This window comes from Marmota flaviventris, chromosome 17, assembly GCF_047511675.1.
Source record: "Marmota flaviventris isolate mMarFla1 chromosome 17, mMarFla1.hap1, whole genome shotgun sequence".
Classification (NCBI taxonomy): Eukaryota; Metazoa; Chordata; class Mammalia; order Rodentia; family Sciuridae; genus Marmota; species Marmota flaviventris.
This window is the reverse complement of record NC_092514.1, coordinates 45,552,010-45,578,782: the sequence shown is the minus strand read 5'-3', so window position 1 is coordinate 45,578,782 and position 26,773 is coordinate 45,552,010. Positions and strand designations below refer to the sequence as shown.

Sequence of the window (26,773 nt, the reverse complement as noted above, 5' to 3'; positions counted from 1 at the left end):
GCAGGGTGGCTGTTGTGTGTTGTGACCTCAGCAGGGGCTGGAGGACTCCTCAGGTCGGCTTGGGATGGGCTCCCGGGAGGGGCCTGGGAAGGAACCCCTGTTTCATTGATCCCCAAACTGGCATCATCTACTCCTATCAGCTGGTGTCTGAGAGAGGGCAGTTCCCCACTAGAGGAGTCACCAGGAGGGCAAGGCCATTCTCCTCCCAGCAACTGACTTCAGGGGTGGGGACCAGGAGGGGAAGGCCCCAGGAGCCCATCTGTTCAGGCTTGGGTTGCTTAGCTACAGAAGGGGGCCCTGCCTCCAGAAGTGATTCTTAACCTGGCCAGTCCCTTCAGGGTTGGTGACTGGCTTGCCTACCTGCTCTCCCATTCTTACCTGGACTTTGCTCTTCCCTCTGTTTTATCTGATGACATAGAAAAATTTTAAGCCTCATTTTATTGCTTTGCCCAGTGTCCTCTCTGGCAAGAGTGAGGAATGAAGAGCCTGTGATTCCTTTTCCCAGCTGGCTTAGCTCAGGCTCCCAGGCTCATTTGTGAGCCTTTGAGCACAAATCAAGGGTGCTCAGCTCTTTTCAGCCACACCCCTGGCAGAAACTGCTCCAAGGGACAGAGCCCTTGGGCAATAGTTCTGTCCACCCACAATCCCTCAGGTCGGGTTATGTTTCTGCTGCAGCCTTGGGCACAAAAGTGCTCACCTGGCCAGACCAGGTGCTCCCCTAGTGAGTAGCTGGTTGGTTAGGACAGAGACCTGTGCTCCAAATGTGTCTTGTAAAACAAAGGGCTGGGCATAAACAAAAGGAATGAATTTCATCGCCAGATCTGGTTCTTTAAGGAAGAGTCTCTTGAGATGTACATGGGAGTTGAGTGTGGATCCTGAAATCTTCCTACTAGAAATATCCCAAACAGTTACAGAATGTGTGGGGGAGGGAGTCAGAGGATGACTTTGGTATTCTCCTTGATGTTTTTTAAAAGGTCCCAGCACCAATGTATGAGTTTGCTAAAGCTGCTGTAACAAAACACAGAAATTTGTTTTCTCACAAATCTGGAAGTGAAAAGTCCAACCTCAAGGTGTGGCAGTGTTGGTCTCTTCCAGGGCCTCTCTCCTTAGATGACCTTCTTAGCCCTGTCTCTTCACTTGGCCTTTCTTCTGATGTGTGCCTGTGTCCTAATCCCTTCTTGTGAGAACACCAGTCATGTTGGCCCAGGGCCCACTCTAATGACCTCATTTTAGCTTAATTATTTCTTTAAAGATCCAATCTCCAAATATAGTCTTATATACAGTACTGAGGGTTAGGACTTAAACATGTGAATTTGGAGGAGGTTATAGTTTATCCGATAACAATCCAGATTTTTGAGTTCCATTGTTTATAATGGGAAACAATTTAAATATCTGTCAGAAGGGAAATAATTAAGTAAGCCATGGCTTCTTGCTTCATGAAATGCTATAATCAAGATAGTATTTATGATGTAACGACCTGGGAATTATTTATGATTTTCTAATGTTACTGGTAAGAAAACACACACACACACACACACACACACTAAAACTAGGAAAGAAATTCCACATATAATATAATTTAGACCATATTAAACCATAGATTTTTTTAAAGGAAACACTAAAAGGTAATACACCAGATGTTAGCTGTAACTGTGCTCAATATTAAAATCAGCAGTATTTTTTTCTTTTTATTTCTTGGTATGTTCAAATATTCTTTAATGAGCAACTATTATTTCTGTAATGGAAACTGCCTCTCCCATCAACACCCAGTATATGTGTGTATGTATGTATATATATATATATATATATATATATATATATATATAATGTATACTTTTTGAAAATTCCTAAAGCAGCCTCTTTTCTGTGTTTTGCAGGTGGAGGATGCGATGCTGATGTTTGATAAAACCACCAACAGGCACAGAGGTAAGATGACCCCAGCATACAAAGTGTGTCCCTCCACCCTCTTCTAGCCTTCGCCTCCTCTCACTCCAGAGTCACTGACAAACGATACAGGGAAGAGTTCAGAATGAAGTAGGTAGAGGTGACCATCTTTGAGGATCTGCATTCATGGAGGGCTATCAAAGCACAAAGAAAGCAGATAGTGGACAGTCAAAGCCCGCTTCTTTCTTGGCACGGGAACCGCAGTTAAATCACAGAACCAAGCCAGCACCCACGTTCAGATACACCTTTCTGATCCTGGCTTTCTTAAATCCCTTGCTAACCTCAGCAGTAAGTGATCTTAGTGGAAATTATTCATAGCAATTACTCAATTGAGTTCTCAACTTGCATTGAAAGGAGGTGGTTTAGAAGCAGACTGTCCATCTAGAGATAGTCCGAGAAGCCTTGTCTTGGGTTTGTTTGCCATGAATAGCGATTGCAGATGTGGAAAATACTCTGCGGCACCTCGGAACACTTACAAGAAGTCTGTACTTGTTATGTTCTTTCCTGTGCTCCTCTTGTCTCATCCCTATTACAGAAAATGGGTCTCAACCTGTAGTTCAAGAACCTTTGAAATGATATGCACTTCTCTTGGGAAAGGACCCTTAGCATTGGACAGATTGCCCACGGGTTCTCCAACCACCATCTCCCAGAAGAACACATTGAAATTATTGCTTTGAACAGAAACATTGGAGGAATCTAGAAAATCCTCCCCAGAGAGAGTAGTCAAAGGAGGTTAGGATTTAGCGTCTCATTCTCCTGTTCTCCGGAAGCCCCACGTTTCTGGGGTTCCTATTAAGAGGGTGTTAATGAGCAGAGCTTCTGAAGGGGGAGGCAGGAAAGGGTGCGGGGTGTTCTCAAGGGAGGGATCTGTGGGTGAGCCGTGTTTCCTTGCCACTTGGATTGCATTCTGATGTTTCTTGCGTTGTTTACATTCCTGCTGTCACCTGTGATTAGAAGCAGCTACCCGGTGCTAACTGTATGTCTTTCCTGTTTGGAGAAGGTAGCTGAGCAAAAGGCGGGGAAGGAGTGAAGGGAGAGTGGCTGCTGGCAGGGGGTGGGAGAAGGCCATTGTGCCTGGTAACCCAGCTTCTCCTGTACCCAGCTACAGCCAGAAAGACACAGTGGCAGAAAGTGTTTGTGGAGGGAAGGGACCCGCAGCGGGGGAGGGGGAGGGTGGTGAGTCTTTGTTTGGTGCATTGCTCTGGAGAGAGGGCTAAGAGAGAGAGGAGGGTGGTGATGGGCAGTTTGTAATTACCCTTGGACGTCGCCCGCAGTGTGTCCGTCCACCATTATGGATTCCAAAGCTCCGGTGCTACGTGCATCGTCCACTTGGGCCTTTGCAGAGCTGCAGGAGGCTGGTTGTAACTTTGGAGAAAAATCACTTCACTTTTGTGCCTCAGTTTACTCATCTGTGACAAAAGATTCTTGGGAGAGTGCAATGCCAGACACAGACTTGAATGAGCATAAATGTTAGCTCTTGTTATTATCATTGTTGTCACCTCCATTTTGGGGGCTGAGATAATCAAGGGTGGAGGGGTCGGTGGCTGATGTACCCCTTCCTAGCAGGGGCTCAAACCCACGGCTGCTGATTCCAAATTCTGCTCTCTCTCTGTGATGTCCAAATCAATGGGCCAGGGTTGTTAAGAAGAGCATTTTCATCGATTTCTTTTCAAGGTGAGCATTGCCTTGCTGAACGTGGCACCCAGTGTTCAGCTTTAGGGTTCACAGACCTGGAAGGCTCTTAGGCGGCCTCTAGGGATCTTCTTGTTCTTTCTTCTTCTTCTTTATGCCCCCCTCTCCCCTGTGCTGGTTTCCCCCAGGACCTCAAGCCTGCTAAGCACATGTTCTACACTGAGCTACCCACCCAGCCCCATGACTTTGTTTTTTGAAGGTCAGTGGGAGAAATTGGTTTTGATCTGCTCTACATCCAGCCCCTTCCACAGTGTCATCATCTCCTCAATTCTTACAGTGACACAGGGACAGAAGTTTGTCATCTAAGGATCATGAGAGGGCCGATGACTTGTTGAGGTCCCACAGGTAGGAAGTGGCCGAGATGAGATTCACTCAGGATATGGGAGTTCTGGGCAAAGCCCCAGAGGATGCCAGAAAAAAATTCCTTACCGCTAACCAGAGCCTCATGCAGGAGGTGAAACCGCCTCTCTGTTTCCAGAGGGGAGAAAGACAGGAGGGCACTGGGTGTAGCAGTGGGGTGACGGTTCATCCGTGACTGGTGGGGTAGACATTGCCTGTTAGGAGGTGGAGAACTCTCAGTGCTACAGCTTAGGGCTCAGAGTGGCTCCAGGATGTCCTCACTCACGCTCTGGAGTCCAGACTCCAGTGGGCATTGGGGGAAGATTGGGCAGAGCCTGGTGAGTAGGTGGAGCCTGTGTGAGCAGTTAAGCCCCCTGTGGTAGATGCAGGACCAGCACTATGATTTATGGGGCTCAGACCAACAGGAAAGGTGGGCCTCTTTTTAAAAAAAATGATTAAGAATTTCGAGGTGACCACAGAAGATTAAACCAGGGCAGAACCTTCTGAGCAGGCCATGTGCAGTTGCTTAAGCTGCACACCATAAAGCTGACCTGAATGGATGCAGCCTGTGAGCCCTATGTGATGCTGGTGGGTGGGGGAAGAGCTGGAAGGGGGAAGGTGTGCTGGGAAGTTTCTAGAAGAAAGGCCTAGCACCCGCCTCCCTTCTCCCCAGTCTCCCCAGGGTCCTTTCTGTGCAGGTGGGAATTTGTGGAAAATGTATACATTTTCCATCCCCTCAGAACAGCCCAGGAGGAGCTTCTCTTGGCCTGGATGCTAAAGCTGGGGTATCCCTGAATTTCAGAGCACTAAGGGGAGCAGCGAGAAAAGAGCACATCACCGCAGAAGCACAAGGCATGTGTGTAGAGCACAGGCCCCACACCTGAGGCCTGAGGGAGTGTGCCCTTGGAATCAGGTGATGACCACAGGAGAATGAGGTAGTCCTGTAGCCACCTCGCTGCAGCCTCACCTCCACCTGCTTATCGTTCGGCCTGCTGTCATCTCATCAAGAGGGAACTCCTCCTCCTCCTCTCTCTTCTCCCCCTCCTCCTCCTCCTTCTGGGGATCGAACCCCAGGGCCTCGGGCTTGCTGGGCTAATGCTGTACCACTGAGCTGCATCCCCAGCCCCTTTAAGAAGCCCAGCCATGATCCAGAGTGTTGTCACACAAACAACACAGTGGGCACTTCATTAAGCCTCTCACCCGGCCCTGTTGGGCAGCTGGGGTACCGGTTCATCCTCAGGCCCAGAATGTTGAACTCTAGGTGTGTCCTCAGAGCCAGAGCACCTCAGCTTGAGGGAAACAGCCCACTTGGGCCATACTCAACATTAGAAGCCAGGGGTCAGGGCAGAATTTCCACTCTTGCCCCCAGTGGCCACCTCCTGTCCCTGCTCGGTGTTGTCCCTGTGTGAGCGGGGATGCCCTCAGGTACATCTTGTGGCCTTGCTAGGACTGTGGGAGAGATTCCTGGGCATGGGAGACCACGAGCCCTCCCTGCGTGTGTTTGCTGTGTCCCGGCAGCAGGCTGAGGTCAGAGCTCGGCTTCCGCCTCACACTGTGGAGCGGTACAAGTGTGAGGTCTTCCCATCCCCGAGGAGCACGGCTGGCTTCCAGCTCGTACCGTTCCCCTCGCTGTGCATGAGGCACTCTTCCTAACCTCTGCCAATATCTGGGGTTCTTCCTCAAGAAAACACAGGAGCTAGGATTGAGGAACCCCAGGATCCCAAGTACTTGTCTGGACTTTAGCTTTTTAGCCACTGAGGATTTTTTTAAAACTTTTTAAAAAAAATTTATAAGGTGGGGTGGTGTGAGCAGTTGTTGTAAATGGGGTTCCCCAGGAAGGTGCCTTTGAGAGGGGACATGGGGTATAGGAGATTTATTAGAACATGCTTTTGATTGGGGGTGAGGGAGGGAGAAGTCACCCTGTGGTCCCAAAATGGGGTGGTCCTTCCCCTGTCCCCCCTGAGGGGAGAGAATCCTTTATATGCGCCTGATCAGTCACTGGAGGCAGCCACCAGTGAAGCTGCTGTGACCTGGTTTCGTTGTGCTGGGGAATTATTGTAGGGGACCTATAGCTGGGACTTTCCCCTAGCTGCACTCCCAGCAGCTGGGGAAGATTTCCCTCATTCTAGAAGACTATCCCGGCCTTCTGTCACAACACCCGCCATGGTTTCTGCCATTGTGGCTTCTGTGGCTGTGTAAGCAGGCCAAGTCAGCCATCTTGGTGGATGTAGCCAGTACTCTCCGTGCATTCACCATACAAGTACTGAGCCAGCGCATACCTGCACACGGGGCTGAATTGTAGGGCAAGTGGCCACAGGTGAACCAAGCCACCCAGAGTCGCAGGCAGGTAGATGCAGAGCTGGGACTTCACCGGTCTGTCTGACCCGCTGCCCAGTCTCTTGGCCACTCTGCAGGCCTGGTGCTATGTGAGGCCCTTGTGTAAAAGCAGTGGAGTTGGTGACATCAGGAGCTGGAGCATTTCCTCTGCACCCCAGGCCTTCCTGCTGGACCACGGGGCTATCCATTTCCAGATGGAGAAATTAAGACACATACCGTCTGGGGATGTCGTTTAGCAGGCTCCTGGAGCCACACAAGGAGCTGAGCTACTGCTAGAAGCTGGGACTGTCCTTGGCCCTGCCCATCACTTCATCCCTTGAGACAATTTGTGCCCAAGGGGGAGAGAGGGAATGGTGGCTATCTCAGTCATTTCATTTGCTCTCTAAAAGTTGTTAGAGGTGGTCTGAAAAATATTGGGCAGATCATCAAAGGATTTAAGCATAGCGGGTGCTGTGCAGGGAGTTTATCGCTTTATCCTTGCAAAATTCAGATAAGATCTTGAAGTCAGCAGTAGGTATTGATCCTAGGGTGGGGCTGGGTGGGGAAGGACAGGGAGAGAGGAAGCAAGGTGCTGTCCTTCTAATTTGGTCTTTTGCTGGCAGGAGCTGGGAATGGAGAGCCACAGCAGGGGGGGGGGGGCAGGGTATCCCTGTTCTCTGCATGATCCCTACAACCTAGGCCCTGCCTGAGAAAGTGGAATGTGGATGTGTTGGTTGCTGAAATAACATCCTACTCTTACTTCCTTTTGGGGAAGGGAGTCCTTCAGCGTAAGGGTCACTCAGGGGTACCTCAGCCCATCCCTCCCTCTGACCTCAGGCCCTGGGCTCCTGAATCCCACTGTGCTGGAATGATTGGGGCCCAACGGGAAATGAGCAGTAAGTCTCTGAAGCTCATCACATAGTCTGAATGGTTTCTGGCCACGGACATCCCTGTAGCTGCCATTACCCAGTGTACCTGTTGGCTGTGGAACATTGCCAGTGGCGAAGGAACAGGATACACTGAGAAAAAATAAAGATCAGCGTGATGGATGACTTCCCCCAACAGTTAGCAGTCACTTATTAAGTGCAGTGCTAATGGCTTTGGAGAGGAATAGCAGTCCCCCAGACAGCCCCCCCAGCCCCCCAAAAGGCCCCTCCCCTGAGCCACCACAGCAAGCCCTTGGACAGAGAGGGTCCTTTCCCAGGGTGGTTAAGCCTTATCTGGAGCTGGGGAGGTGCAGGAGTGGCAAATCCAGCCAGAGGAAGGGACTCTCCACAGATTCACCTCAAGGGCATTGGACCCAAAGCCTGGCTTCTTCCTTGAAGCTTGCTCAGAGTTTCCATCCCGAAAGCCATTGGCCAAGTTTAAGGTCTCCATAATTTGCCTAATCAGTTTATTTATTAAAATGGTGCCAGTAAGATGTAACTGAAGCTGTGATAGAAGATAATGCTTTTCTAAGGAGAAAAAACAGCCCTTAATGTCTTGAATACCTGCCAGACACTCACTTTTGAAATTGACCTCTGAAGTCCCGATTGACTCTTTCATGTATACTATATAAAGATGATTAGGAATCGCACAGTAATTATTTGTTTTTTGGTGCCTATTTCTCAAAAAAAAAAAAAAGTGGGGGGGGGGCATGTAAGAAAAGTTACTCGAAGGCGTAAATTAAATTAAAAAATTTTTTAAAGCATTCCTTCATTCATAAGTGTGGAATGTCAAAGACAATGTAAGTGTGGTTTTCCTGATGAAATTCTGGTATTCTGGTTTCATTTACCTGGGGAAGCTGTCTGAGGTTTACAAGCTGCAAATGTGACTTTGTGGGCTGGAGGAAGGAAGGGTGTCTGACCTAAGTTGAGTCTAAGAGAAGGGTCAGTGGGGTGCAAAGCCTAATGAGGTTATGTAGCATCTCAGCTGGGAGTGACACCTGAGCTGACGTGATAAGAGGTCGCTCTGCAAAATTCCAGTGCTCACAGTGCCCACCCTGGGGATCTAAGCAAGATATGCTGCTGGTGTGCCCTACTAGAATTGTGCCAGTGGTAATTTCTCACTTCTTGAATCTGCTTGCATCCTTGGTGTTGGTGGTAGATAGTGCTAAGTACCCATCAGATCCTGTCCCAGGTCTCAGGTGTGTTCATGGGTTTATTAAAAACCTGTAAACCAATAGTCATCGCTATTGGTATTGTTCCTAATGCTGCACCCAAATTGGAATCCAGTTAACAAGAAAGCAGCCAGTCTGTTGTAGACCACCCACAACTGAGGGTCTTGGCCTCACAGAGCTCTCAATCTAGTCTGTAGTGTGATGTAGCGCCCCCCCACCCCCCAAAAAAAAAATGTCAATTAGGCTGTTAGGCAAGTATGGAGTCTGGATGGGGTTAGGTGAAAATCCTATTCTCAGAGTGGGCCTCTCCCAGTGTGGGGCAGCTGCTTAGGAAAAGCATTGCCAAACCCAGGGATCTAGGGGAGGATGCTCAGGATGGGGCAGAAAGGCCATAAGACCACACCTCCTGTGCTCCAGCTTAGACAACAGGGGAGTAGGGATGTGGATGCTTTTGGGTACTTGAAGAGAGTTTATTGGAAGCTGTGTGCAGTTCAATTGGAATGAGAGAGAGTCGTTGAGTCCAACAGAGGCACTAAAGGGACAGTTGCTTCCTTTCTGCTGGATTCTCAGGCCCCCAGGTTCTGTGCCTCCAGTGGGGTGCATTTGAACACTGAGGCTGTATGTGAAGGGCTGGGCGTGCTGTGTCCCCCACCATGCAGGGCACAGGGGCCTTGTGACTCCCTCACAGGGCTCCCCCGAGGCCCCGCACCCCTGTCGCTCTGAAGGGGAGGTGGGACAGGCTGAAGAGCCGCAGCCTCTATCCTGAGCCGAGGATCAGAGACCAGCCCCAGCCCCAGAGCTGTCTGCACATTTTATTTTCTCGTTAAATAAACACCATTAGCCTTCCCGAGAAATTGGTGCAAACATGACCTCGCAAATAACCAATTAAAAGGGCAGGGTTGAAGGGGAATGAGAATTTGAAAACATGTAAAGGAGGCCATTAGAAATTCCTGTAGATGCCCCAGCCCTGGCAACATCGATCCAAGACCTTAATTTTATTTCTGACAGGAAACCAAGGACTGGGCTTTAATTTTTTTTTTTTTTCCCCCTGAGCTAACTCAATTCCGGAAGCGCCCATTCCGGCGCTGTCTCTGGAGATATTAATCAACACAGTCGCTCGGTTTCTGTTCACCTGCTTTTCTTTGCAGACAGGGAGTGATACAAAGCCCTCCACTCCTTAGCAACGGGGCTGGGGACAGGGTGCCCAGGGCCAGCGGGAGCTGCAGAGCCAAGGGGAATTAGTATCCTGGGGGAGTGCGTTTTTCTTTAGCCAAAGTATAAATCTTAAACTTCTTTCCTTTGGAATAAAAGCCCTGGCACCAAAAGGGCGGTGAGCTAATGGGCCTTCCTGCCTTCCCCTGGCTGTGGCCCACGGAAGGAGAAAGGGAGTGGGCTGAGGGTCAGAAACTTCGCTGACCCAGAAATGGTTTTTTTGTGGAGAGGGACAATGCGTCTTTTGTTGGGTCCCGTTCCCATGGAGGCGGAGGCCCCGGCTCTCACATGTTCTGAGAGCCCGGTGAGGACGCAGCCAGCGTGGGGGTCTGGAGAGAAAGGAACCCCTGGGTTGGCGACTTGATTAAAAGCATTCCTTCCTCAGCACCCCTTAGCGCTGCTGGGGGCCGTGGGGGAATGGGCCAGGGGTCACCCAAAGCCGTGGGTGGCTGCTTTCCTGTTGGGACTAGAGGTTCCCAAAGGAGTCCCATCCCCGTCCCCCTCCTCCCCTTCATGACAATTGAGCTCTGGGTCTGAGCTTCTGTGTTAAGCCGCACAGGTCAGAGGGCAGGCGCCAGCCCATCTGTACCTCTGTATCAGCACAGGATGCTACAGAGAGCCAGAGCTTCAGGGTTGGTCGTACTTGGATTTGAACCCCAGCTTCCCCATGGGTGACCCCAGGCAGGCGGCCGAACGGCTTAGAGCCCCTCACGGCTCCCTTGGGGAGTTTGTGCACCTGCCTGGAAGGCGGCTCACCTTGTCTAGTGTCCACAGCAAGTAGAGTGACGTCAGTGGCCTTGTTCTTCCCCTTCCCTTTCAAATAAGACAGTTGCTTAAATTTCTCTAGGAGAACTAACTAAAATCTGTTTGAATTTGGGGGACCTTTGTCTTTAAAAATAAAACTTTTTTATGGATGTCTTCCGCTTTGCACACAACACACATACTTGCTTATACATATGGTATTTCTGAAAGGCCAGCCGCAAAACTGGTAGCAAACTATTATAGTGGCTTCGTGGTTAAGAATGCACACTCCAGAGCCAGACAGTTGTTCAAATGTAAGCTCTACGTCTTAATAGCTGTGTGACCTTGTGCAAGTTATTTAACCTCTCTGTGACTTGTGATTCATCATCTATAAATTAGGAAGGTGAGGGGCAGAAGGTGTAGCTCAGAGGTAGAGTTCTTGCCTAGCATGCTCGATGCCCAGTTCAATTCTCAGCACGATAAAAGATAAATAAAGTAGGAAAATGACCTTGGGTTAGCCCAAGGCTTTTACATTATTTAATAAGTAGAAAGTGCTTAGCACAGTCTCTCTAGCCATAATAAACATTCACGTGTGTTTTATGCACATGTGTACTCACTTAGTCAATGCAAACGTACAGACATAGGAAATGGCATTTGCTTCTAAAGGATTAGTGACCAGAAAGTACACAGGCAGGTGTATACTTTTTATTGTATTCTCACTTGACTTTTGATTTTTGTACCATGTACATTTATTACATATTCAAACATTTATGTTTTAACATAAGCTTTTAAAATTTCATCCCAGTTTGGATTGTCAGTGTAGTGATATGCAAACATGAAAGAGATTTTTCAAAAGAAAAAAATTCACCTGATGCCAGGACCCTAGCACAGTAACTACTGTCATTTCTTCCTTGTTCCTGACATATGCATACATGCTTTTAAAGTTGGTTATAATCTGAGGATTCGTACATTGTGTGGAACCTCATACGCTGCAAAGCAGGGTATGGATCCTGCCTCCTGTGGGACCCCAGGGCTACAGACCCACAAGATGTGGTTATGTCTGAGAGCCTTTTACATCTGAGGCACCTCCATCTTTTTCTTTCCATACACAGAATCTGATAGACAGTTGAGGATTTTCTTCCCAGTTTCTGGTCTTCCCAGACAATGTGCTAGTATCAGAATAGTCAGACTGCTCCCCCGACCCGGCTCTGCGCACGCACCATCTGCAGACCAGCCTGTTTGCTCAAGTTCATTCAAGACGAGAGGGGAGAGAGGTCAGAATGGGGAGGCCCTGCATCTTGGAGTTCAAAGTGCTTTGTAATTAACTGGAAAACAAAGGTTAAGCATTCTCTTACCCTAAGTTAGTAAACAAGTGGGAACCTTACATGGTGTGGCCTAGGCCTACTCCTCCTCTACTCCTCCTCCGTGTCTCTGTTGTTTATGGCTCAAGAGTCCAGGCAACACCCAGTTGAGGAAGCAGAGGAAGTGTCCAGGCCTGGTCCAAAGGAAGAGAGCTCAGACTGGAGTCACACTCTGGGTTCAACCTCCAGAGCTGCCACTAATCTGCCCGAGTGACGGTGGACACGTTATTAACCTTCTCTGAACCTCGGTTTTCTCATCTATTAAACGTTACTAACTCGTGGACTTGTGTAACCTTGAAGTGAGTTAATATATATGCAAAGCATCTGTTGCTTAGGGAGACTGTAAATGTTAACTTTATTATTATCCCACTAACTATTGTTATTTTACTGCTAAGAAGAGTACTGTTACTGTCATTACTTGTGGGTGTGGGCTCAGGCTTGCTGACTGGAGACAATGTTAGCGCTCTAGAAGCCATTGGCAGGCAGCTGCTATGGAGCTTTCCACAGTGGGGGGTCACCATGGGTTGAACTGGGTCCTCAGAAAGATATGTTGAAGCACTAATGCCTCGTAGCTCAGAATTTGGTCTTATCTGGACATAGGCTCTTTAGAAATGTAATCGAGTCAAGATGAGGTCTTAGTGGAGTAGGTGAATCCAGGGTGACTGAATGGACATGTGATGAGAGCCCTGCAAGGAGAAGGCCATGTGACCTCAGGCAGAGGCTGGGGTGGTGCAGCTGCAAGCCAAGGAGTGCTGGCAGGACCGGAAGCCAGGAGAAAGGCAAGCAACAAGCTTCCCCCCAGAGCCCTCCTAGAACATGGCCTGCCAACATCTTGACTTCAGACTTCCAGCTTCCAGAACTGAGGCAGAATGAATCTCTGTTGCTGTCAGCTCCGCAGCCTGTGGTACTTAGCTAGAGCAGCCCTAGGAGAACAGTACAGGGCCACACAGTGCTTTCTGTCCATCACCTCCCCTTGCTCGCCATCAGCTTGCAGGCCAAGCACAGCCCTCTCCTTCTGTGTGTTCCTATCCATGTCCTCTCCCAGCAAAATTATGTGCAGGAGGAATGAGAGAAAAGACCTTGTAGAGCCCAGTGGATTCAGGGCTCAGCCATTTCTTCAGAAGCCAAGGAGTTAGGAGTTGTCAGAATCCCTGGCGCTGTTGGTACGAACCACACTTCACCAGAGCACCGTTTCCAGTTGAATCAACCTCGGCTATTTAGGGAAATAATGCAAATTTTTTTAAAAAAAGAAAAAAGGAAGGAAGAAAAAAGAAATCAGGAATGCTCATGCATATGGCAACACCACCTTGGCATCCCTACCTACCTGCCTTTGCTTTCACGGACAAAAAAAAAAAAAAAAAATCAGAAAACCCAGCAAGATAACACTGAACTTCAAAAAGCTGCCAAACAGACTTCTTGATGTCTTTATGTTGTCCCAGAAACCCTTTCAGGCAGGAACATCTGCCAAATTCAATCCTGGAGTGAGTTTTTAAGCTATTAGAGCAGTGGAGGGTCACGGTGGCAGCACCTACGGGTCTCCGGTTGTAAGGAAGCCGGTGGGCGCAGCGGTAGTGAGTAATTACAGCAGTCGTGGGATGCGCTTCTGTTAATCCTTGCGTGTGGTTGGCACACCCGGCAGCGCATAAAAATAACTGCCATGATTGTAAAGTGATCAAAGTTGTGGGCCTTTCAGCACTCCCCACAAATCTGGAATTTCTTCCTCCGCTTGCCACCCATCTCGCTGTCAGGGAAAAAAACGGAGAGTGCCTCCTTCCTCCTGGATGTGCCCGTGTCCCCGCAGCCTGGGCAAGGCCGCACCTCCGCACCCGTTCTGCGGCGGACGTGGCAGCGCTGACATCCGATTTATTATCTCAGAGGGCTGGGCCGCCGGTTCATGGATGATTCATGACTCTGCTTTTCCACTGCTGCTGGAGGTGACATCATCCATTCTGGGCCCAGAATAGACACAGAAGCCACAGTGGCCCCTGTTCCGTGTGTCTCGACAGCTCTGGACTCCCTCCCACCTCCCACCCAGCTGCCATGTGCTTTCTGAGCAGGAACCACGGTGGACCCGGGGAGCGCACTGGAAATACCCCTTAGTAGAAGACCATGAATGTGTTTCAGTGCTGCGGCACAAGAAAGCAGAGAAGGGGATCTTACCCAGAGTTCATCTTTCCCATCCATTCCTCTACTTTGAATTTAGATCTCACTTATGCTTCACTCCTGTGGCTAGCTTTATGTCCTCATATGGACATGGGGTTGGTTAGGAAGGTCTGGCTCATCTACATCTGAGCCTTAGACCCTCCATGTGATGAATGATGGTTTTCATGTTCCAGGTTTGGACTAGATGGGTGGTTTTCGACCCTGGTTGCATGTTAGCATCATCTGGGGAGTTTTTAAACCACATTGATGCCTGAGTCCCAGCCCAGGTCAATTAAGGGAGGCTCAGGGGTAGAGCCCTGGCATCGATCGTCTTTACCATCCCCCGGCTGGTGCTAATATGCAGTCAGGGCTGGGGACTGGACCCCTGCCTGGGTCAAATGATCACCAAGAACCTTCTAGGTATAAAACCCACCTGCCTTGGTGGGGTTTATAGCTGGAAGGTGCTGTGGACCAGGTCCTTGACCTTCACCTGCACATGGACCCTGGGGTCAAGGCCTCTCTTCCTCAGGACACATCTTGGTGCCTACGGAATCTAGCAATTGTTGTAGAGTTGTTACTTGCTTAGAAGGAAGAAGAGATGTCACTGGTTTCATTGTAGCTGCCTCTTACAGTTGATTTTGTGGTTGGGGGAGACTGAAATCATTCGTTTGATTTTAAAATTCAGTTCTGTGCTTCTACCTTGAGCCCATGAGGCCTGGCTGCAGCCCTGGAGATGGTGGGGCCTGTGCTTTAGCCAGGAGTCTGCACCAGGGTTTAGAAAGAGTATGTGCTTCCCTTTCAGAGCCAGGTAGAAAGGGGTGCACGTCAAGCTGGAGTTCTCAGTTTCCTCCTCACTTCCAAAACCCCTGGTCTTGGCATCTGAAGTCTTCTTTTAATTAAGTTGATTCATTTGCCCTGGAAAGAGATTTCCTGATTCAGCTGGTATATTTATGTATAAACTATGCAGAAACACCTGGCAATTTTTCTGAGTGACAATAAGAAAACGTAGTCTGAAAATTATGGTTTAATTTGCTCCCTCCCCCATTCTGTCTTACCTTTAAGAAAAAATAAAATGAGTGAAATTTACAAAAGAGGCTTTGTATTTTGCCCATTGTGCAAATCTGTTTTACAACAGAGATGTGTATCCACAATACCCAATAATTTCCCTTTATGTTATTTTTAGAACTCTAGCTTTTAATGGACAATTGAATCATTTCCTTGGCAAATAGGAAATCATCTAATTGCATGTTTGTATTTATTGTGAATTTGCAGGTAGGTCTCGGAGAGATTGGCAGGCATATGTAAAGAGTTAGAGTAAACGCCATTGTAAGGAGTTTATTTTTAGGAGTTAAAAGCCACTTTGGAGGTTGCATCCCAGCTCTCTGTGTGTGTGTGTGTGTGTGTGTGTGTGTGAGAGAGAGAGAGAGAGAGAGAGAGAGAGAGAGATGTCCTTGTGGAATGTATGCCTCTGGGTGTTTTTATATGCAGGTGTGTGTTTGTGTATAGGTTGGAGGTTGTGGGTACATTTGAGTTGCATGTGACCATTGGTTGTTTAAAAAAAAAAACACTAAAATCAAAGACATTGTGAACTATTGAAGCAGGAAAGTAGGTACCAGATCCCCCCTTTTTTTTTATGCTTGTGATTCTTTGATTGTGAAATGGATTAAAATCCCCCAATAAAATACAGACCAGTGCCCTGGCCTGGTCATTCGTGCTGGTGTTAACTCCTCCAGGGTCACGTAAAGTGGCTTCCACAACGTGGTTGGTGAGAACTGGCACCTCCTGAATTCACCCCCCATCTTTTCCTTCTTTCTATAAGGACAGGAGTAAAGTGGGGGAGAAAGGCACCGCAGGTAGCCTAGCAAATCTTGCGGCTGCCAGGGTGGCAGCAGCTGGGGAGGGGAGAGGAGAGCAGCTGTGGTTGTGTTATTAGTCATTCCATGAAGAAATTGATTTGATAAATAATAAAGCAGTGATATTAGCAACACATGCTTGCAGGTCAGATGACTTCGATGAAAACCCCCAGTTAAGTATGCGTAATGGTTTGACGATATATGTGCCTTCTAAAAACATCCTGTTTTAAAATGGAAATTGGACTGTGCATGCAATTCTTAGCAAATATGCCAAGACTATTACCAAAGGGAGCTCGGAAATCTGAAGGATGATCTTTCTATTTAACTTGGCCTCTACCCTCCCCCTTTCAGCCGATGCTTAAACTCACTTTGTTTCCCTGTCCTTGCCTTTTCATTTTGTTAACTGTTTTGATTTGTAAAATACTATGCCTCGCACTACACTCCTTTATGATGATTTACTGCGCTGTTCTTATCTTTCACCTTAAATCCTTGATAAGAGCATTTTAAAAATGAAATTGCTACCTGACACTATTATAAAATCTTGGCTGGCAGCCAGGGGAGGAAACAAGAGCTGGGGAGGAGAAAAAGGAGACTGAGTTTAGAGAAGGGACAGATTTTTACAGGAAGTGGGTAGCACTCTCCCCCCACACTGAATTCTGGAAGCCTTAAAACAAACAAACAAAAAATTATTTTTTAAATGGCACATTAATACAGCCTCATCAGTGCTCTTCACCACTGGATGGTCAGGGACAGGGTCGTGGGGCCAAGGTCATGTGCACTGAAGAAAAAGCTTATGTATATACTTTATTGTGGATTGGAGCTGGATAGATACTTGGGTGGATGGAGGGACAGACATAACATTTGGACAGCCACCATACTTATAGTTTGGAGCACATGTCTTTCCCAGCCCCAAACACCCCCCCACTCCAGCACCCCATCCAGTTCCGTTCCACCCAGGTCAAAGTGGAATCTCCTTTAGCACCAGCAGCTATGGAGGCTGACTTGCTAGAGGAAGATTGAAACTTTTTTTGTGTTGATTTGACTGTGTTGTGTGTCTGGAGCTCAATATTTATCCACAAAAGACAAGGCCGTTTAAATTCTAAGACAGTGGTTTGATGAACTCTTGTCTCTAATTCCTGTGTCTTGGAGAAGACAGCCATTCTCTCCCCATAACGGAGCTCCTTCACCCATCTCTGTACTGACTGGTGCTTTTATTACTGTTATGACGACTGGGAAACTTAAGTCTGAATGTTGGAATAACAGGTTTCCCGAGTGCCTGGCAGAGAAGGGGGTGTATAATGATGATGATCTTCAGTGGGAATAACAGTGGCCCCCCGGCGGATCTGCCACAGGCATTATTATATCTGAGTCGCCTCAAGTGCCATGTGTGCCGACCTGGTATTTATGGCCCTAGATTATTGGCGTGGGGGAGAGCGAGGCAGCATAAGGGACACTCATCATCCCGTCAGGGCTCGACAGCTGAGCTGCTGGGTGCGGGAGGCCCGGAACTGGCGATTCTGGAGCGATTCTGCCCAATTTATCACATACCTCATGAAAATATAATCCACCACCAAAATGACTGCTTTTGGAAACTGTCTTGTCTCTTTTGAGTGGAGACTGGAGACAACCAGACAAGGTTCGGTGGTAACGAATAAAGAAACATTACTTTCTGAACACAATCTTCTGTTACCAGTCACTTTTCAACAGACATTCAATCAAAATGCTAATAGCGGCGGCAACAAGGGAACGAGGTTATTGTAATACTAATTGATTGGTTGGAGGGTGGGTTTTGATAAGTGCAGCTGAAGATTTCTGAAATATGATTCTCTTTAATTACTGGGATGCTAATAAAAATGAACAAATGATTTAATGATGATTTCCTGGGTAATGGTTTAAAGATTTTGTTTGAGTTTAGAATGTGATACCGGAGAAATGCACCAGAAAAAATAGGGCCTTGGTGGGTGGCCTTGCCTTTAGCAGAGCCAGGTGTGGGGATTCGAATCCAGATCACCCTTGGAAGGCTGTGTGGAATAGTGAGAAAGGCTTCTCCCCAGTTGTCAGGGACCCGTCAGGCGTTCGGTGGATTCCGACTCGAAGTCATTGATGATTCCCGGAATGGGTTGGGTGCACTGATCCATCCAGGTGCTCCCCTTGGACTTCCCCAGGCTGGTAGGGCTGCAGCCTCAGCTGTGGGGCAGAGTGACCCCCTGGTACTGCTCTTGGAACCGCTGGATATGAAGCCCCTCTAGGTTCCAGGAGCGGTACCAGTTCTAGCAATGCTGAAGGGAACAAGGTAGAACAAATCCCAGCCCCCCGTGAGCTTGTGTTCTTTGGTGAGAAGGAACATATATCCCATAATTTCAGGTGCTACTAAGTACTAAGAAGAAGATAAAACAGGGAATTGTTGGCAGGAGGGCTGGGCCCTGCTTCCTTGACGTAGGACCCTGGGAGTAGCCTCTCTGAGGAGTGGGCATTTGAATTGGGAGGCAAAGAACTGCTGGCAAGACATTCCAAAGAGCAAGCCAGCGTCATTGTGTGGGCTGAAGCCGATGACATGGGAAGGATTTGGCTTGGTGCTAGGACAGGCCAAGGCCAGGTGCTGAGAGGGAGAGCAGCAGAGATGAGTGGAGAGGTCAGCAGGGGCTGGAGCATGAAGTATTGGTGAGCCAGGCAAGGCATGGGGCTGTGCTCTGGAAAGACCCCACCGGCCCCTGGACTGAGGAGGGGGCAGCAGTGCATGCTGAGAAAGAGTAGCCACTTGTATCCATTGCAGAGGTGCATTTAGAGCTGGGGAGCTGGGAAGAAGCTGGATCTCGGGGTACATATTCAGAGACAAGACGCAGCAGGCTCCTATGATTGGTTGTGGGCCATGGGAAATTAGATCTAACCCTAGGTTCTCAAGTGGAGCAGCTGAGGGTACAGGGGTTCTGTTCACTAATATGGGGACTGCTTCAAGACTCTGGAGAATTAAAATAACCTACCCAATTATTTTTGTTTAAGCTCTCTAAGGAAGGGACTGTTTGAGGGGACCTTGAATTCATCGTTGGTTGTAGAGAGAGTGAATCTCGGAGATGGGGTATCTGTTGGATTCCCCAAATGCTCCAGTTTTCCCAGCATCCCAAACCCCCTGTGATTCATACAGAGGGTTTGATGAAAGCTGTTGCACCCAAGAAACAAAGCATCACTACACCCGCCCCAGGGGGAGTTGTGGGCGCCTTCACTGGGCTCAGTGGCATCCTCTCTGGGGTGTGTGCAGAGGAGTCAGGCTCACCGTGAAGGTCATTGGAAGGCAGACCTCTGGGCCCAAAGCCCTGACCACTCCCTAGTCTTCCCAGCCCCCTGGGTCTCTCAGATTTCAAGGACTTGATCTGTAAAGAGGGGTTCACCCTTTGGATTCTTGCCATGCAGACCATAGGTGGAGCTACCCAGGGTGGGTGACACTCTGACAAATTAGTTGGTTACCCCCCAAAATAAAAAAAAGAGCAGAAATCAGATTTGTGATATCAGGGTGGGAGTGGGGGCTTAATTGGGGCGGAGAGGCAGTGCTAGCCTTCCTTTCAATTTGTCAAGCTTTCTTTCAAAAGATCTGCCAAAGAAGAAAGGGTAATTAATAGGCTTGAAGTCATTTCCGATGTGTCAGGATTTCTGCCTTGCTTCCAAGTGATAATGTTCTCGGCTCCAGGCCTCGAGGGAGCCTTCCGTCTTATTAACTTGTCTGGGAGAAACAGGGAGTGGGGACAGCTTGGGCCAGTGGGTGACGGGAAATAAAGATTTGTGGTGTAGTGAGCTGTAAACACTAGGGCCCAGTGAGTTTGGGGTGGGAGCTCGGGGACGGGAGGGGCTGAGAAGGGGGAGACGGAATGCTCTCAAACCCCACCTCTGCAGGAAACAGGGTCTGGGTTTCCTGGGTGCAGTGGCCATGCATGTCACCCGAGGACGCAGCTGAAGTAGCCCCCAGGAAGAAGAGCATTTCACGGGCATTCAGCAGTTTTTGTGTGTTCACTTTTTCCTCCTTCTTCTTGCTGTTCCTTGAAAAAGAAAAGAAAAAAAAAAATCTCAGCAGTGATCAGTCTTTGGCTTCACAGCAGTTATCCTGCTCATGCATGGACCCCAGACTTTGACTTTTCCAAAGACAGACTGGCTAAAGAGCATACATGACATACCTGCTTATTCATGAGTCCATCTAAGACTTACCCAGCTATAGGTGCCCGCTCCCCACCTGGGAGGTGTTTGTGGACTGAGAAAACAATCTCACCTCCCCATCTGTATCCAATGGGTTGTGTCTCACAATGCCTGGCATGGCCTGCCATTCAGCAGTTCAGGTCTTGGTGGAGTGTGTGGGGAGGAATCCTGTTGACCTTCTTTTCTGGTAGTTCCTCACCGCCTTGGCCCCATTGTGGTAGCAGCTTGCCTCCTGTCCCCCTCACCCTCACCCCATCCTCACCTGTAAGACCATCTGCCTCTGAAAGTGAAGGTATCACCTTGACCCTCAGGGGGATCCTGCATTTATGTTGGGGGCAAATAACTGCAGTTGGCCTTAGAGGAAGGATAGCCGATGTCCAGGTCATCAGGGGAAAGGAGTTCAGGAGCAGCTTGAGGGAGGTCGGTTGAGGACCTTGGACTGGTACTCCATTTGGAGGCTGGCTGATGCTGGAGCAGCACCGCATCTTCCATGGCTGTGGTTACCCTGAGGAAGGAAAGCTGCCCTGCCTGCTCACGCACTAGGATTCAGAGTCACTGCCGCACACTGATGCCCGGTGCTGGTGCACCAGGGAGGGCCCACAGGGCTGTGCTGGGCGAGGCCTCCCTGCAGCAGCCTGGGGAGGATAGTCCAGTGTCCCAGCAATCTTCAGGATCACTGCAGGCACAGGTGTCCTTGACGCTCAGCCATCTGGGCCTTTTTCTTCTTCTTTGTTGCAAAAATGCTTAAGAAATAAAAGTTAAGCTGGAAGAGGAAACCCGAGGTAAATGGTGCCATCCTCGGCCGGTGCATGCTCTGTGCACATTGCACTCTTCCTGTTTAGAAGGGCAAGGTTTGGGGGTCATAGGGAAAGACCACAATGTCTCATTTTTTCTTTAACTTTGTGTGTGTGTGTGTGTGTGTGTGCCTGTGTGAGTACGCCTCTTTTTCCTTTATCTTTTCCAAAAAGTAATTTTGGGCACAGAATCTGAAGTTAGGCAGAAATCCAGATCAATTCTCTGTTCTTAACCTCCTCCTTGTCTTTGAACATGTGACAGGTTTTGAACCTGATTGGAAGATGGTCATTTTCAGCCCTGGAATGAGGGGAGGTTCTGGACAGTTTTCTTCTCCCTAGAAAAAGCCCAGCGCAGGCTTAGGCTGTTTGCGAGACCAGTGCGCACGCGCACACCAGTGTCCCATTGTGTCGGGCTTAAGGAAATCCACAGCTTCAGAGTGTCCTCTGAAGGACCCCACCTGGTGGGCCACCCTGCTCACCCAGCCTTACCTCTCAGAATGTGTTAGGAGCTATTTTTCTATCCAACTAAAAAGTAGAAATTGAGGAGGGAAGGGGGTGCTCTTGGAAGATGCAGTTAAACTTTGTTTATTAAAGAGAAACAATGGCTATTATTCACACGAATGACCTTTTTTCCTGGTGGGTTTTTGTTTGTGTTTTGTTTTGTGCTGGAGATTGAACCTAGGCCTTGAGCTAGGCCCCAGACCCAACTGGTGATTATTATTTTTTTTTTTTTGCCAAGATTTCCATTGGTTTGTTCCAAGTGGTTTGGGACTCACATGATGGCCTGCTTCCGTGGAGTGCTTTGGATGGGGCCATGAACTGGGAAGGAATTGAAATGCCCTTCTTGTGGTACTATAGGTAAATAGGCAAGGGACAAAGGGAACAGTGTTCCCTCTCAAGTGAGATCTCCTTAGAAGCCGAGTTGAGTACCCAAGGGCTCACCTTTCCTGCCTGGCTCCGTCCTCAATTCCTCCTGCCTTCCTGAGTGAGAGGCTGGCCCTCTTGGCCCCCGGGGTTGGAGAGTGAGATGGTTCACAGTGGATGTCCAACCTGGTGGGAGCTCACTGTGGCTGCCCAGAGGAGAGGAAGCTGGTGGAGGAGGCATGTTGGCCACAGCCTAGGATGAAGGAGGACTGGGCTGGAACCGGGTTTCAGCCAAGGGAAGAAATCAGATGGGTGAAACGCCCTGGTTGCCGCTTTGGCTGTTGATCTGCGTGCACCTGTGAGGCACACCTGTACACACCCTGGCATTTTGAACCCGCCTCCCCTCCCCCACTGCTGCTCAGCTGCTCCGGTGCAACTGTTAAGGTTAATGATAAAAACCCTCTGGTCACCTGGTTGCTCAAGGGGCTTCTTACTGGGCTCCAAAGGCAGAAAGGAAAAGTCTTAAAAGGCCCACAAATGCCAAGGCTGGGAGCAAGGGTCCACTGGAGGTGGACTAGTGGGCTGACCACTCCTGTAGAAAGAGCAGCCTCATGTCACCATGACCAGGCTAGCAGCCTGGCTTCCTTGAGTCCTCCAGCTTCCAGAAGGGTCAGCTCCTCCCGAATTTGCTGCTCAGAGGCATTTGTGCTATGATGGAAAATGACCTGAACCTAGGCTCCTGTGTCCTGGCTCCTGAGGACTTAGACACGTGACCTTCACCAGGCCTGTCTCCAGACTGGCCACACCTGGGTGTTCGGACCTCCTGCTTCCTCATGGGCTCCTCAGACCCTCCTTGCCACAGGCTAACCCACGTAATTCATGGGGAGTTGCAGCCATTTAATTAAGTCAGGGTCGTGTTCTCCGGTCTATAATTCCTGACTCCCTTTTTGAGAACCGAGCTCAGCTTTCTGCCTGCTTCTTGTCTCTGAGCCTGGGGCCAGCCAGCACCCCAGCCCAACCCTCCACCTCACTGCCCTGCTGAGTGCAGACCCTGGGACTTCTCTCTTGAGGTGCTCTCTGACCTAAGCCTGAAGTGGCTGGGCCAGACACTAAGTGTCACTGGTGACCATCACTCCCTTCTTATGTGATTGCTCCTGTTTACTGGCTTTCTGTCTGTTTCTGTTTTTGTAGTGCTAGGGATCTAACCCAATGCTCCTCACCTGCCTGGCAACCGCTCAACCATGGAGCTTACATCCCCTGACCTTTATTTGTGTTTGGAGACAGAGTCTTGCTAAGTTACTGAGGTTGGCCTCAAATTTGCCATCCTCCTGCCTCAGCCTCCCAAGTAACTGGGATTACCCATGCCCAACTGGTTCATGTCTTGATAGTCCTGTTTTGTACATGCTTAAGCATTATAAGACACCTCAAGTATTTTTAGAAAACAGGTGGTGACCTACATGTGAACACCCCAGTGATCCCAGGGCTGCTACAGCACCTAGAGTCTGTTGAGTGGGAGAACCGCGCTGTCCCAGGTTTTAGGCTAGGGAAGTCTTATCTCTTGAGAGGCTGACCCTCGTCTTTGAATGGATTCTTTACTCCACCAGAAGATGAAAAGGGATCTCAATGACTGAAGAAGTTCTTGTTGTTGTTTTAAGACTTTTGAGCACCATTCTGAATAACAGGAGATACCTGATCTATTGAAAAGTGGAATCAGAAATGGCCAGATTGGAAACTTTTGTTGCCTGGTTCCCCAGCCAGCATGAGGACCCCAACACACACACACACACACACACACACACACACACACTCGGCCAGGCTCTTTGTGACTCCTGCTCTTTAGTTGAGCGGCCCTGATTGAACCAGACTGATAATCAAGAACACCAAACTGGGGACCATGCAGGACGCCAGGGCTTGGCCAGCTCCAGCTGCCCATTTGAATGCCGTGTGGGGAGACGAGCGAGTGTTAGTGTATCCTCTTTCACTTGGGTAAGTTTCCATAATTCAGCCTCAGGTCTTCCTGGACCCCGAGCAGGGTTTTGATTCCATCTAAGCTGTGATGAAAGATGAAAGAGATCTTTATTTGGCAGAAGGGGGAATGGGACATTGAACTGCTTTTAAATGATGCAAAGAAACCCTTTCTTCTCCTCCCTAATTCCACTACTGCCCAGACGCCGACTTTGAAAAACCTTCCAAGACAGGCAGAGGCTAAGCAGGTGGGGGAAGCTTTCTTGAGCCACTTTCTGAGGTTGGATTTTTCTTTCTTTCCTTTATTATTATTTTTATTTATTTATTTTTTTGGTGGGGATGGGGGACAAACTGGAAATCTATCTCAGCTCTGAATCATCTGTCGGCTCTCATCACAGAGGGGCAGAGACGAGGGTGCAGGGGTGGGCCAGCTGGGGGGGGCCTTTGTGGCCGTCCCTCCGCCTGGCCAAGAGATAACAGTGTTTGAAAGTCCTGTATTTATCATGAGAGTGCAGCAGCGTGGTCAGAGGCAGTGAGAACAGAGCCAGCGGCCCTTCTCTGATGGATGGTTTGCAAACTTTTCTTGTGAAGCCAAGACAGTCCACAAGTTTGCCTCTTTCAAGAGAAGAAACTTAAAGTGAAGCTCCAGAGAGATAAGTTTTTTCCGTCTGGTGCTTCATGTAGGCTTAACGATTCGAGGAGGGCCCTGCAAATGGCAGAGACCTCAATTTCCCCCCCTTCTGGGCTCCCTAACTAGAGAGGTTTGCAAAGCTTAAGGGGATTAATGCTCTTTAAACCTCTGTGCTGCTTCCTGCTCCTCATGGGATCGGGTGCTAATAAAGATGTACCAGCTTGGAAGGGCTGGTAAACACTGCTTTGTTGCCATGGCAACAGGCGAAACAAGAACGACGCTGAGTATTGCTAACAAGAGTCCTTATGATCAAGAGTTTGAGGAGGGGGAAAAAAACGGTTCTTAAAAATGCAGAGAGTCTTGGTGAGGTAATTAGACTTGGTGCTCTCAAAGTAAATTTGTAGTTTTACGGAGCATTACTAGAGAGCCTTGTTGCTTGCAAAGTCACCCTCCATCAAGTACAAGGAACAGCATAATCACTAAGAGCCGCCAGCATCTGCCGCCAGTTGCTCTGGTGAACTGGGGCGCTGCGTCCTGAGACACCGTCCCCCCTCTCTCCTCAGCGAATAGTCGCTGTGTGTGCACACGCTTGCTTGGAAAGTGTCAAAAAGCTCTATTTCCTGCCTGCTTGGTGTTGAAAGGTATGAGGGAATGTTCTACACCTGCCTTACCTCTGGGATGTTCTTGTTATTAACAAGGATGATAGACAATAACCATCTCGAACCAGAAAGCGGTCCCCGTGTGGGAGTACCAGGCTGAGCACTTCCCCTGCTTTATCTCACTTCACCTTCTCGCTGACCCTATGCCCTGTAGCTGGTATTATGACCATTCATTAGATGAACGAAAAGAGAGGTGAAGGCACTTGGCTGTGGGGACACAGCCAGCCAGTAGCAGACCTGAGATTTGAACCCAGGTGTGGCCCATGAAGCCTGGACTTTGGCCCCTGGATCAAATCTTGTATTTGATATATTCAGAGCTGCCCCTTCCTGCCCTACTCTGGATGCTGTAATTGTCGTTCTAGAGTCAGGAGCAACTCCAGCAACCCCTGCTGGGATCTTTTGCCCAAACATGCTGGCACTCTGCAGGAAGCCTGGGCCCCTGCCTTCATGCTCTTTCCCTACAGCAGATGTGGGCACTGTGCTGAGCTCCTTGGAGAGGCTTGTGCTGCCGGTGTCTGTTTTAATGTCCTTTGGACTGTGGGTGAGAAGGAGGGGGACATGAGGGGAGGTAGGGTTGCAGGCTCAGGTCCCCAGGCTGCCTCACTGACCAGTGGCCACTTCCTGGGTAAAGGTACCCAGCTGGACAAGCCACACCTGAGGCTTCATCCTGGGCCCTGCCTTCCACATATCCAGCCGGCCTTTGGTCCAGCTGCACATTGCCCTGTCCTGCATCCTCAGCCGTGCACGGCACCCATCACGACCCTCCTGGCAACTGGAGTGACTCTGGGGACTCCTGCCTCCAGGACTGCTGCTCTCCAGTCCATTCCAAGGTATCTTTTAGAACTGTGACTCAGATCATGTCCCATCCAGACATCCTACAATGGCTTCCAGGATGCCACTTTCAGCCTTACCTGCCTCCCCATTCCCTGGCAGGTCTGTGACCACCAGGTTCTCTCTCAACTTTGACCGGTGCCCCTTCATCCCATCGTTTGTACACTCTGACTGTGCCAGTTATTATGAGGAGTCTACGGGTAGGAGACCATGTTCTGTTGCTCTTGGTGTCCCCAGACCTGGGACATAATAGGTGCTTGGCACTTGTTTATTAACTGGAAGAGTAATAGTGTTCATCCTCACCAGGTCGCTATGGCAACAGATGCTTCAGTCCTTATAGGTCCCAAGGTCACAATGCTACCTTTCTGAGCCCCATCTGTGTAGCCAGGACAGGCTACCCAGTCTCAGACTACCTGCCACTTAGTGTTGTGACTGTTAAACCCCAGGTCCCAGTAATGCCTGGATCCCATATCTCAGACACTTTGCCCTCTTGTTGGTAATGTTAGACTGCTATCTGAGTTTTGTTGCTTGTAAATTTCTTTTATGCTGATAAACTCGGAACTGGATTGGAATTGAATGGGGGCTGGTGTCCGGTATCTATCAAGAATGTAGTGGTAAACATTTAGTGAGTTGATTTTTTTTTTTCCTCCTGCTTCTTCCCCACAGTATCAGTTTTCTTATTGAATTTGGGAAGCAATAGCAATTGATTAAGTTGCAGTGGAGCTTGCCCTAAAAGGAAATGATTGATAATCCGTTTAGGTCTGGCTCGCTTGCTTTTCCCCTCCTGATTTCCTTGGCCACTTTTTCAATTACCAACTGTATTTAGCTTGGGTTTGCTCGTCGTAACTCATTTCCCCTTCCTCCAGGATCTGCAGGGAAGTTGTAATGTAATGTTGGAGTAGTGACATCTAATTATTTCCCTGAGACATCAGTTAGAAATGCAAGAATACATCTTCCTTGAGGTGGACAGACGAGGGCTGTGGGTCCATGAAGCAGAACGCGTCTTAGGCGACATCAGTCTTGCAGGTGAGAGGGAGTTCAGGGCATCATGTGACATCACAGTCTCCTGGTCACCGGACTCTCACTTAGAGCCTGTGTGGCCCTTGTGGGGCAAAGGTCATATGATTGATTTCCCAAGTGGACAGACTG

The 26,773-nt window shown here is 49.0% G+C and overlaps 1 protein-coding gene across 6 annotated transcripts in view; it reads left to right on the top strand.

The window, feature by feature from the left end:
• Msi2 (musashi RNA binding protein 2) overlaps positions 1–26,773 on the top strand; it is a 369,627-nt gene that overhangs the window by 232,678 nt on the left and 110,176 nt on the right. For all 6 annotated transcript variants that reach the window (XM_071602928.1, XM_071602927.1, XM_027950228.2 and 3 more), the window contains exon 7: positions 1,878–1,926. In XM_071602928.1, coding sequence (XP_071459029.1) covers positions 1,878–1,926 — 49 coding nt within the window. The remainder of the gene's footprint in view (positions 1–1,877; positions 1,927–26,773) is intronic.